The sequence below is a fragment of the Castor canadensis genome, chromosome 5 (assembly GCF_047511655.1).
Source record: "Castor canadensis chromosome 5, mCasCan1.hap1v2, whole genome shotgun sequence".
In the NCBI taxonomy this organism is placed as follows: Eukaryota; Metazoa; Chordata; class Mammalia; order Rodentia; family Castoridae; genus Castor; species Castor canadensis.
In genome coordinates, this window is record NC_133390.1 from 98031531 (window position 1) to 98044839 (window position 13309).

Consider the following 13309-nt stretch of genomic DNA (forward strand, 5'->3'; position numbering starts at 1 on the left):
AAACATTTACAAAAAGAAAGGAGGGGAAATTCTATGGTTGGGTATCTCAATAAATATTATCTATAGGATGACAGATTAAAATGAGGATTAAACTATAATTGGTAAAGAAGTAGCAATCACTTGTTTTAACCGAAAGAAATGATTCAGCTCTGAAATACTTTGTGCAGCTCAGTATTTTGTAAGTGGCATCATGACTTTGTTTTTGTCTGTGTTTAAACAAAACCATGAAGTGACCTTAATTTTCCAACTGTGAAGTTAGAAAAAAGATAAAAGTTCAACAAATAAGTCAGAGAGTTACACGTTCATAAATATAGTCTTATTCATAATAATGAAGATGCATAATGAACATCTTGAAGAATGTATGTTGCAGTGGGTAGATGATTAATTTCCTTAGGTATAAGTTTTTAGAATTATAGCTATTCAGACAAGATCACTTACCTGACAGCACTTTTGTTATAATGATTACTGTATGACAGGTGGGCCACGCTAGAATTAGATACCTCATCAGCATCATACAGCCACAAAGTTTCTGATGACTCTTAAAACCCATGAACACCTTGGACTGGTTTAACATTTCCCTAACAGATCTGAGCCATGAGTGTATGGGGACATAAGGTAGTTAAATTTTAGTGTGAGAGGAGGAAGGACTTTTCTTCTGATGTAGTATGGAAATGGAAACTCTGTTGTTTTATGTTGAATGTACATAGGTTAAGGCCCTAAGAAGTCACTGCTAAAGTAGGTGTGGGGTTGAACCTTGGAGCGGGAAAGAAATGGGATGTATAGGGAGAGCCAGGAAACAGGTGGTGTTTACAGAAAGGGAATGAAGACGAATTATGCTTTCTTCACAGCTCTGCCTAAGGCTCCTCTTGACACACACTGTCTGTACTAGGTAGTAAATAGCTAGATGTAATGAGCACTGCTGCCACTTCATAAAAGAAAATTGTAATTCCATTACCAGAGTAACAGTGATTTAATTACTATGTTAGCACTTCTACTTCTATACTTCCTGCCGTAGTACCTACTTGCCCACTGGTTTATATTTATAAGGAATAGTTTCTTAGGTTTTTTGGGGACTCAGATGTAAAAGGTTAAAGCCCATAAAAAAGTCAGTCTTAGGATGCTTCTTAAATTTCCAGGTGTAAACCTTTTGGTGGGAACTGAAAATGGCTTGATGCTTTTGGACCGAAGTGGGCAAGGCAAAGTCTATAATCTGATCAACCGCAGACGATTTCAGCAGATGGATGTGCTAGAGGGATTAAATGTTCTTGTGACAATATCAGGTATGTTACTAGGCTGGCCTATGCACAGGTGGGTAAAGTGATCACCTTATTCCTGAAAAACACTAAGTTCTACCCTTTCCAGCTAGCAAATTGTACAAGTTATAGCAGTGTGACCAGGTGAGATTTTTGTAGTGCTGGAGATTCTGAGGCTTGCTTCTGTCTGAAGTCTGAAAGAGGCAGAAATGTTTCAAAAAAAATGTTTATTTCTAGGCTTTTACCTATGTCAGGACTCAGTGAGAATCTTTTTAAGATGTCAGCACCCCAGTTATTATCATATACCTTAGGTGGAGAATATCAAAATGTACGCTTTGGGGAGGGTGATTTAGTCAGCAGAAATTTCTCTGGTCTTCCTTCTCACAAAACTTCTCCTGCTTACAGTCCACGGATGTTTTGGGAAGTGCACCTGGACCAAGTCTGCAAGGAGAGTGGCGTGGGGAAATCATTATTGCTACATTTTTCAACTTTCTGGTTCCCAAAAAGGGCTTAAAAAAACATGGAGACAAAGCCTAATTAAATGGAGATTAAGCCTCAATACTGACAAATTAAAAATACAACCTTCATCTGTGTCTATTCAAAGGAAACTTGGGGTTTTTTTTCTTTTCCAAAGGTATTTAAAGAAGTTTAACCAATGACCCTCTTCCCTACTCCTTCCATTAACTAGGAAATCAGTCTTTCTACTATGCTTTAGAACCACCTGGGGAGAAGGAAAGTCCAAGCTCTGGGGCAGAACCTGTGAGAGTGAGGTACTGGTATCAGTGGTACCCATAGCTCTGAGGGGTTCCTATTTTGCAGCCAAATTTACAAGCACGGCTCTAGGCTCGGCACAAAAAGACAACGTGGGGCTTCTGGGTTGAACCTAGAAGAAGTTTAACTCTTCTGCAGTGTTTTCATTTTGAGAAAATGTTTTACTTTGCACTTACAGTGCCCTCTTTATTTTACATTTCTACTGAATGCTTAGAATATTATCATCCCCAAATAAAGGTTAACCAAGTAAATTCTTCTTTTATGATTTGAGTTTAATTCTGTGAAATCCTTTGTTCTGTCTAATTGCCTTCTTGATTACTACCCTACCAAATTAAAATGGAATCCTCACATCTGCCACTCATCTAGCCAAAGTAGAAATGCTACCAGAGGATTCATGTTAAGGCCTTATTATTCTGTTAGTGACACATCCTCATTTTTAAGAGTGTAACTGTCTTGTCTTACGAAGCACAGATGGGGAAAAAGAAAGTGAAAATAGGAGGAAAGGATTCTTGAATTGCCCTCAGTTGCGCACTGGCATACAAAGGAGGGAGTGTGCCCTCTCCTGCCCTCCTGGTGATTATAAGCAGCACATATTCTAGGCTTCTGGTTACAAAAATAAGTAACAACTGCACCATGAAGAGTTCTGAATGCACTCTTCTCTCAAATCCAGTGTGCAATGCTTTAATGATTTCTCTTCTTCTGCTATATGTCACATCTGTAAAGTATAAAATATCTTTGAAGCCAAAGAGAAACAAGTATCCAAGAAATAAAATGCACAGGCCTAAATTTCTCATTACTAAAGAAAGACCCCCAAAGTGGCCATTTTCTTCTCTGATACTCAGATAATGTAACGAATACACTAAATTTCCTTCTTGTAAACTCTTCCATACTATCACAGGTGTTCTTATTATCCTATGAATTATTTACTGTGCATCACTTGACCAAAGGGAACTTCTAAGCCCTTTTTCTCCAAATCCATACCTTTTTCTTCTTTTATGTTTTTGTTTGATATTCCTGTCAGTGATCTCAGCACCATAAATTTGTCCAATATCATTTTCAGACCTAGAAATGCTTTCATTGAATTTGTTTCTATGTCTCCTCTTAAAATTCTTTTGTTAGTTATTTATAACTACTGACAGTTGTCATCTTTGAAGCAATAGAGGAGATGAATGAGAGGCTCTGTGTGACCACCTACAGGTTAAATGGTGAGGGAAAGACAGTGTGCTAAAATAACCACCTGTCAACTTTTTCATGAGATTAGGTCTAGAATGTTCTGGAATTCTATTGAAGAGTTAGGTCTCACTACATTCAACAGACACTGGAAAGAGAATAAGAACAGCTTGCTCAAATAAGAAACCACTTGAAGGTTATTCTGTGATTTGTTCAAAACACTAGAAGCTGAACCACAGGTCCTGCCAGAGTTAAGTCTAATGATGAAGAACAAGGATACTGGTTCTTATGTCTGTACATACACACAAATGTAAATAAGACCACAAAATGATGTAGGAAAGAAGGGAGAGAGAACAAGCTTGAAATTAAAACTCTCTTTTTTCAACAGGAAAGAAAAATAAGCTACGAGTTTACTATCTTTCATGGTTAAGAAATAGAATACTACACAATGACCCAGAAGTGGAAAAGAAACAAGGCTGGATCACCGTTGGGGACTTGGAAGGCTGTATACATTACAAAGTTGGTAAGTCTGAAGACTTTGCAAATTTGGTGTGTGACTTGACCAGTTTCAGATGTTTCTGGAACATTAAGTATACCTTGAATTCCAAAAAAATGAAGAAGTCAGATTGATGAAGTTCAAATAATGCATCAGAATAAAGTCCCAGGCTCCAGTCCAAAAATTCATATGTACTTCTGCCCAAAAACACATTAAAATGACAACAGAGGAATGAAAATGCCATAAACCTTACAAAGTCAAGGAGATCAAAAGAAAAGCCAACAAATGAGAGATGCCAATAAAATTGAACAAGAGTAGCTAGGTGACTGGGGACAGACCTAGTGGACCAGGAAATGCTGAATTCTAAACATATAGAGAGGAAACTTTACCATTTCACAGAATCCAGAAAGGCCCAGGAACTGAGACCCCAAGAAAATCTCGAAGCAGAAGTGAAGGGTAGTACTGGAAATAGAAGGAATATGGGAAAGTGGATAAGCAGTAAGTCCTCCAGAGCCCAGGCCCCCACCTAAATAAGCATGCCACTACCTTCCATCACTGCAGCAAAAGGGTCTAAACAGCCACTGTGAGGATGGGAATACTGGCAAGGACACACACACACACACACACACACACACACAACCTCCTTTGCCTGTTCAGCTCCCAGAATCTTAGCAGCCATGCTTATATTCCCAAAGAAGAGTTTGAAAGATTTGTCTTTGGAGGAATTAAATGGTCAGAAAGAAAAGATGCATAGGTACTAACATTTAAACTCATAAAAGAAAGCTTGTTGTCTACTTACTCTAAAATAAAGCCCAGAATTTGTAAGTCCAACTATCCCAGGCTTATTGGAGAAATCCAATATGAAGGAAACTTAAAAGTTTATAAGGGCATTAGAATAATCAAGGATAATGAGAAATGGAAGAAAATTTAGGAAGAAGAGAGAGAAGAGAGAAAGGAAGAAAGAAAGAAGCTATAACTTTAAAGAAATTAGAAAAATTGTTTCCATAAAATAAGAAAGTAGGGCTATAGAGCAGAGGTCATTAACAGACCAAGGAAAAAATCTTGGAAAGTAAAATATATCAGCAGGAATAAAAAATGTAACACAAGTGTTGCAAGACAAAGATGAGAAAATCTCCTAGAAAGCAGAACAAAAAGAAAGAGAAAAAGAGAGAAAAGATAAAAAATGAATCAGTCTAAGTGGGGCAAAATGTGAGTTTTAGAAAAGAAGAGAGAATAAGAAGTAGAATTGGAAGAAAGTTGAAAGAATACAAGAAAACCTTCTAGATCTAAAGACCTTGAAATCCCAGATTAAAACAATTCTGAGTACCTAGTATAGTGATCAAAAGAAGACTTACAAGACAACAAACATCGTCATATTTCGATACTCATGAATTAAGGAAGTTCTTCTTTTTAATTTTTATTATTGTTTTATTGCTGTGCTGGGCATACATTGTTACATTATGCCCCAACGTGCGTCTGATAGTCAATTCGCCCCTCCATCATTCTCCTTTACCCCTCTCCCCATTCTTAGAATAGTCTCAACAGGTCTCATTTCCCATTTTCTTACGTGACTGCGTAATATTTCCACCACATTCACCTTCTCCACCCCTTCCCTTCACCTCCCCCTTATACTGATACCCATCCCAGATAGGACTTGTGTTACCTTCTTGTCCTTTGTTTTAGAAAAAAAAAAGAGATTTCTGTTTGTTTAAGATAGCTACCCTGGTCACTTCATTATGACATTTCTATGTGTATATGTATTATATCCTGAACTGGTTCATCCTCCATTCTAATGAGAAGGCTCTTAAAAGTTTTCAGATTATAAGTAAATCAATGAACAGTTTGGACACAATAGACAGAGAATCAGAATGGCTTGAGACTTTTCAGCCTTCAAAATTCCAAAGGTAAAACTATTTCCAACTAATACTTTATAACCTACAAAATGCAGTATTAGAGTTCTTCAGAGAAATATAACCAACAGAGAGTGTGTGTGTGTGTGTGTGTGTGTGTGGTGTGAAGAGAGAAAGAGATGATAAGGAATTGGCTCACACAATTATGGTGACTAAGCATCCTGAGGTCTCCAGTCAGCAGGGTGGAGAGCCAGTAGAGCTGGCGGTATGACTCTAGCCGGAGTCCAAAGGCCTGAGCCAGTAGAACTGATAGTGTGGTTCCTGTCCAAAAACCAGCACACTCAAGACCCAAAAAGAGGTGGTAATTCAGCCTGAGTCCACAGGCCAGAGTAGACTGTTGTCCTCGCTCAAACAGATAGGCCAACTCAGCCTTTTTGTTCTAATCAGTCTTTCATTTGATTAGATAAGGTCCACACACATCCAGGAGGCCAGTCTGCTTTACTTACTGCTTCAGATGTTACTGTCTTCTGGAAGCACCCTTACAGACACACCTAGAATAGTGTTGGACGCCCTGTGGTTGTCAAATTGACACATAAAATTAACCATCTTACCATCAAACTACCCATCAACTTTGAGTACAGAAATAAAGACATTTTTAGGCATGCAAGATCTCAAAAAACTGTATCTCCTGCACCATCTCTCAGGAAGGTACTGGAGGATGTGCTCCACCAAGATAAGGAATTAAAACCTGCTGATCCAGGGAAAAGATAAAGAAAATACCCAGAATAATGGTGATGGGAACCTAGGATAACAACTCTGTCATGGCCTGGAGATAAATCAGTCCTAGCAGAGTGGGACAATGCAGGAGTCCAGATGAGTGCCTCCAAGAAAATTAAAATAGATATTCATTAAGATTACATGCCATGTTTGATCATGTCATAAGCGTGTTTCCTAGGAGAAAATTTACATGTACTTTAGAGATAGATACAGACAAAGTAAGAAAGCAGGGAAAAATGAAGGAAAACAAGAAAGGAAACGTAATCATGGTATACTGTGTGCCTCATCTGTGAATAGGAATAATTTGAATGCTTTGAATTCTTTTAACCAAAAATTTAAAATATAACTATATTGTGAGTGTGAGGGAAGAAGCTATGTATAGCATGAGACCTAGAGAGAGAAGAAGATGGTATAAGAAACTAAGTCCTGTATGCACAGTGGCACACACCTGTAATCCCAGCAATAGGGGGAGCAGAGATTGGGAGGATTGTGGTTCAAGGCTAGCCTGACAAAAGTTAACAAGACCCCATTTTGACCAAAAACCCCACGTGGTGAGTTCCTGAGAATCTAGCTACATAGGAGGTATATGTAGGAGAATTACCATGTCAGGCTGTCCCTGGGCAAAAATGCAAGGCCCTACCTGAAAAATAACTAAAGGGAAAAAAATGCTGAGGGCATGGCTCAAGTGGTAGAGCCACTAGCAAGCAGGAAGCCCTGAGTTCAAACCCCAGTACTACCAAAAGAAATAAAAAGAAGCTATGTCCCCTTTTCATTGTATGAAGTCAGTAGATAATGTCTACAATTGAAAGAAATTCAACAAGTTACAGAATAAGCATGTTATTTAGGAACCTGGAAAGCAATTGCTGAAGAAGTAGTCAAAGACTTGGCAATGATTGTTTGTAGAGAGTAGAACAAAGACTGAGATGAGCATGTTTTTCATTAACCTTGTGGAACTATTTGACTTTTTAAAAATATGTATCTGTAAAATGTGTTTAATTCAGAGCTGATAAAAATAAGAAAATGTTTAGAAGTTTCTAAAACATGTCCTGGACAAGATCCAGTATTAAAATGATGATAAAGGGGTAGCAGAAAGGCTTCAGGCCCCTTCCTTCCAAAGGTGCCCATGATGTGACCTCTGAAAAGCATGGTGCTTTGAAATTATAAACAGTGGAGTTGATCCAATCATGTGAGTTACAGGACAGAGGTTGAAACCTAATGAAGTGTATTAAAGACAGAAAGGGCAAACAAAGGGGCACTCTACAGATGAGCTCAGGAAGCAAGAATCCAGTCATTTATCCTGACCTGTCCTGGCAAGAACCAGTGTGTCATCTTCTGCCAGTGACAGAGGGGAGTGTTCTGGAGCAGAGCCTCCATGTTCTTTTCCTCTGAGTTTATTCCAAGTGACCTTCCCAGGTACCTTACTATTTGACAAGTTTTGAGTGCCCAGAAGGCCATGCCTTCCCACTCCCCTACCCTCCCACCCCTGCAACACTGTTTTTTAATAATGTGCCTTTTGGGTTCTACTTTTTAAAAGAAGCACCTATTCTTACAACTCAATGGGCTCATTGGTGTAACTCTAAAGCAGATTTTGGAAAAAATAAACATTTGATGCCTGTAAACACATGCACCCCTTAGCCACAGCCTTATTGTGCTGCCCAGCGTCTCGCCCAGCACTAGACACCTAGAAACCAGGTAAGCAGTGTTTGTTAAAGAGGACACACAAACCAGCACACCTGAGCGACTGGTTTTCATACCAAGCTAGTGAGTTGCAAGCTGCTACCTGCTTTACTGTGCACTTCTGTTTGGGAAGCAGAATTATTTGGTACTTTCTAATAAGAGACCCTAGAAAACTAATTTTCTCTTGTCTTCAATCTGATTATTTGGCAGTATCAAACATGCATCCACTATTCTCACACCAGGTGAAATTCAGAATCATATGTACATGTGGTCTTCTTTGGGAGATAGTGGGTTTCGTTTTTTGAAAATAGGCCTTAACTTCAGAGGAAAGCAATATAATCTTAGTGCTATTATGGAAACAATTCTAACAGCACTTCTAAACATTTCTCTAATACAATTTAGAATTTCCTTTAAGTCCACCTTTATTACTTGGTATGTATTAGCCCAAATACTTAGAGTGATCAAATTTAATGCACATTAACTAATATGGTATGATTACAAAGCAATAAAATTCATCACAAGAAATAATACAATCTCTGAATGTTTATCTCTTGCATACACCTGGAAAATGTTTTTCAAAACCATGATGCTACAGAAGTCCTGTTCAATCTGTAGGTCTTCCCTTGGCTCTTCTAGCATTTCTGACCTCTTTCTTCTAATTATTGCTGTCTCTTTTCATTTCTGTGACATTAGTAGGCTGACCTATAGCCAGAACATGAAAAATGAACTGTAACCAGAGAGCAATAACTGATGATTATCCATCAGAAGACAATACCAGATTGATTTTCGGAAATATTTTACCTCAGTTGTCCAAAGAATCACTGGGCAGTCTCTCTTTTGTTTTCCTTGTAGGATTCCAGTCAAGACAACCCAGAAGTTCTTACAACACATAATTATCCCAGTTTACTCAAATTCGTGTGAAATTTAAAAAATACGAAATGAGAACAACACAGAAAAGAAAATTGTGTATCCAAGAGTCATTTCAAATATTTCATTTGTCTTAGCTATCTGCACTTAGATAAGTTTTTACCTTCAAGCTTTCTAAGCTTTCATGGTGAATCTTTTCCTAGGTTTCAGGTGAGGAGATCAGAGAATAGTTTCACAAAGAGTTCATGCCATGAAAATTAGGAAGGAGACAACTAGAATCCTAACTTGTCATATAAACACGTTAGATTTTTCCTATCCAGTTTCTTTAGGACACAGAATGTTCTGGTTGTACAGATATTTTATGAAGGGAATCACTGGAAAATTACCATTTGGGGATTACAGATTTTCTAAGAATTTGATTTCAGATAATACAGTAAGATCCAGAAGGCATTTAACAGATTCTGTAACCTCTCAAGTTCATCACTGTAAGTAATGATCATCATAGTAACAGAGGTACATAGGTCACAGTGAGAGAAGATCAAACATGCAAACCAGGCATTGTAGCTCTCATGCTTATAATCCCAGCTACTTAGAAGGAGATCTGGAGGATGGAGGTTCAAAACCAGCCTGGGCAAAAAAGTTAGTGGAACCCTCATCTCAACAAACAAACCAAGCCTAGTGGAGTGTGCCTATGATCCCAGCTACACAGGAGGCCGTAGGTAGAAGGATCATAGTCCAGACCACCCAAACAAAAATGTGAGACTCTATCTTAAAAAACAACCTGAAAAGTAAAAAGGCTAGAAGTGGGCTCAAGCAACAAACCATCTGGCTTAAGGCCCTCAGTTCAAACCCCAGTCCCAACAAAAAAGAGAGCAAGAGTGAGAAAGAGAAAAAAGGTCAGACAATAAAATCTATTCTTCTCTTCATTCATTAGATGAGCATTTGTGAGTACAACTTTTGTAAGGCAATAATTAAGTAGATACTCAATCATTTTACCAAGTTTCTAACTACAGAACTTCAAATGCTTAAACGTTCCTTTTCTTAAAGAGTAAAAGGAGCTGGGTGCCAGTTGTTCACACCTGTAATCCTAGCTACTCAGGCAGCAGAGATCAGGAGGATCCCAGATTGAAGTCAGCCCAGGCAAACAGTTTACAAAAAAGGGCTGGTAGACTGGTTCAAGGGGTAGGCCCTGAGTTCAAACCCCAATACCACAAAAAAAAAAAAAAGAAAGAGTAAAAGGATGTGCTGAAGTATGTAGAGTCCTTAAAAATAGGTCATTAAGGGAACCCAGGACTCCTAACATTCCATCTTTCATTAACTTAGTCATAAATAAGCAATTATTTTACTTCATAATTAGAATTCAAAATCTGAATAAGAAACATGGTATCCCATTTGGTAATTTTCTTACCACCAAACCATAACAGTTCTCAGCTGCTTACATTCAAGTAAGCATAAAAGCCAAGCAAAGTGATATAAAGGAAATTATACCGATTCTTATCACAGTGAATGTTCACATGTCACCTTCGTGGTTGAAGATGGTGATAAGCAGTTATAGCTTTAGATGAAGGACAAGTCTTCAATATAAAGTAAAGTATTCTGCCTACCAGGCACCCTTGGAAGTTAAACCCGTGTCTATGGAAAAAAATCCTGTATCAGGAGCATCACCCGCATGGAGATAGACAGATACCTACTTATGTCATGTGGCTTCGATAGTCATTAATATCAAAACTTGAATAAACTGATGTGCTTTTTATTTATTATTTATTTATTATGGTTTATTACAGTTAAATATGAAAGGATCAAATTCTTGGTGATTGCCTTAAAGAATGCTGTGGAGATATATGCCTGGGCTCCTAAACCATATCACAAGTTTATGGCGTTTAAGGTAAGCAGGCATTTGCTTGGCTGTTTTTTTTATTTTCAGTATCTACCAGTGGTCTGTTTTCCACATAAAAAAGATCAATTTACTATATTTAACCAGTTTTAAAAGTATTTCTTGGATTTATTATTTTAAAAATAAACAGTAAGGCCAGGTGCAGTGGGATAGCCCTACATTTTTAGGTACTTGGGAGGCTGAGATCAGGAAGATCTCATTTTGAGGCTGTGTGGACAAAAATTTCCCAAGGCCCTATCTCAAATAAGAAAAAGCCAGGCATGGTAGTGTACAGATATCATCCTGTCTCTGCGGGAGATGTGAATAGAAGGTTCACAGTCTGGATCACCATCCAGACCAGTCAAGGTACAAATGGGAAGCCCTATTCGAAAAACACCTAAAGCAGAAAAGGGCTAGGGGCATGACTCAAGTGGTAGAGCATCTGCCTAGCAAGTGCAAGGCCCTGAGTTCAAACCCCAGTATCAAAAATTTTAAAAGCAGAGCTGGCAGAGTGGCTGAAGTGGTAAAGTACCTGCTTAGCAAGTATGAGGTCCTGAGTTCAAACCCCAGTACCAGCAAAAAAAATTTTTTAAGTAAAAAGTACTAAAAATGCTATAAAAATTATGAAATTAAAATTTATATTTGAATTCCTCCATTTGAAGTCTGTGAGTCATTGGCTTCAAGTATGGAATGGTTACCAGATAAAACATCAGTTATGATATTACACAGTCATATTTATCGGGAAGCTACCTAAAGTAGAGTACCATCTGATGCTTTGTCTGAAAAAGGCAGACTGAATCTCAAGGTTAAACAGTCTCCAAATCTTCTAATCATCATGAACCTTTGTACAGAAAATCTCTAAAATCCATTTGATATTCATATGTCCCCATTACTAATAGAGGTCTCTGAGTTGAATACTGAATGCAGTCACTTATGGGAAGGACCTGGATTCTCTGCACTCCTCCATTCTGATTTCCTTTGTATTTTTTACCTTGCCTGTGTGTGTACTTGCCATGGTTGGATTGATCACTCATGAGATTCAACAAGAGTGAGTTTAGGATATGGTAGACCCATGGACCCCAGTTCATGAAAACTAGGCTCCCACCCCCACCAAATGCCAGAAGGACAAGTACTTTGGGGCATCCTATGGGGTTCAGAGTCACATAGCCTACCCATAGCTAGTGTGAATTTATTTTCTGTTCTTTCTACCTCTGTCCCACATTGGCCCTCAGCTTCTCTCCCTACTTTTATGACTGTTATCTCCCTTTGGCTCTTTAATTACTCTTTCCTGCCACACATGTCATATCAGAGCAACAGCTTCTCTGGAAATATTGTCAGAGACTGAATTCCCTTACTTCTATCCTGTTCCCTTAGTGCAAATGGCTCATTTGTGGTGTGCTGTGGGTGACAGATTACCAACAGAAATGGGCTCCCCTTCATAACCCCACTCTTATGAAAAGAAATTTTTAGAATGCATTAGGTTCATAACAACACTTAAGGGATGATTCCCAGAAGCTAATATATGCAGCTGTTCTGCCAAAATCTCCCTCCATAAAAGCTTTCAATCAAAATCCTATTCCCTTTCTGATTCTGAGGTCACTGCTGTCAGGGTACCAGCCAAAGCCCATAAGAGAGTACAAAATACTCTGTTCAGCAGACCAGACCCAGCCTGGAAAGAGGGAAGAGCAAAGGCAAAGACTTGAACAGGAAAACCTGGAGCTGGCAGGAGATAGAGCCTTCCCAGTAGAGCAAGGATAGGAAGTGCAAGCTTCCTGTGCTGTGAGAACTATGTTAACAACAGATGACGAGAGAGGGTGTTAGGAGGCAGTGGTATTAGAACCCAAGACAATTGTGGACTCTCAAACTTTCCTCTAGAGTTCAGGGTCCAGTGAAAGCACAGGATGATAAAATAATAGCAAAGGGAAACAGAGGAATATTTCATAGGTAGTTGTGGCTTGGGTCCTGGATCCAAACACACAAAACCTTGATAAACTTGACTAGAGCTCTCCTTTCTTCCTTTCTGGTTAAACTCTAGTAGCCAATGCAGTCTTATGTTTCACCCCATCTCCTTCTCTTAATGCTCAAATCTAAAGATCAGATCTCATATTAAGTTTAGAGAAAATGCTACTCTGACATCCACTTAATCATGTAACCAGAACATGACACTAATCCTGAACAGGCTTACCAACAAGACCAAACCCCAGTTGCCCATCCAGGCTGTTCTGAAAACTGGCAACCACAGTTGGAACTGGTTGCAACATGGGAAAAAAGAGGGACTGAGAGGTGGTGGACATTCTCCAGAGGCCACAGGCCAGAAATAAACAAGAAAGGACAGCAGCACCCAGGCACCGTGTTTTTAATACACAATGATACTGCCAAAATTGATAGCTGCAGACCACCTTCTCTGCCCTGGAGGACAAGAGATGGGAAAAGGGACAGAAATGGGTGCAAGTCCCTTCATTCTGGAGCCAGAATATGAACAGACTTAAAACTAAGACATCTACTAGCGTTTCACCTGAAGAAAGGCAGAAATTAACTTTCTCTAGACAATAGCTAAAGGAAAAACATTATTAAA

The 13309-nt window shown here is 38.7% G+C and overlaps 1 protein-coding gene across 7 annotated transcripts in view; it reads left to right on the plus strand.

Annotated features, from left to right (window-relative positions):
- The window catches only part of Tnik (TRAF2 and NCK interacting kinase), a 362085-nt gene that overhangs the window by 342350 nt on the left and 6426 nt on the right, over positions 1-13309 (plus strand). For 6 of the 7 annotated variants that reach the window (XM_074073787.1, XM_074073783.1, XM_074073785.1 and 3 more), the window contains 3 exons: positions 1137-1280; positions 3583-3717; positions 10646-10746. In XM_074073787.1, coding sequence (XP_073929888.1) covers positions 1137-1280; positions 3583-3717; positions 10646-10746 — 380 coding nt within the window. Of the gene's footprint in view, positions 1-1136; positions 1281-1658; positions 3542-3582; positions 3718-10645; positions 10747-13309 lie in introns of those variants that run through there. The other variant, XM_074073788.1, reaches the window with a different exon arrangement.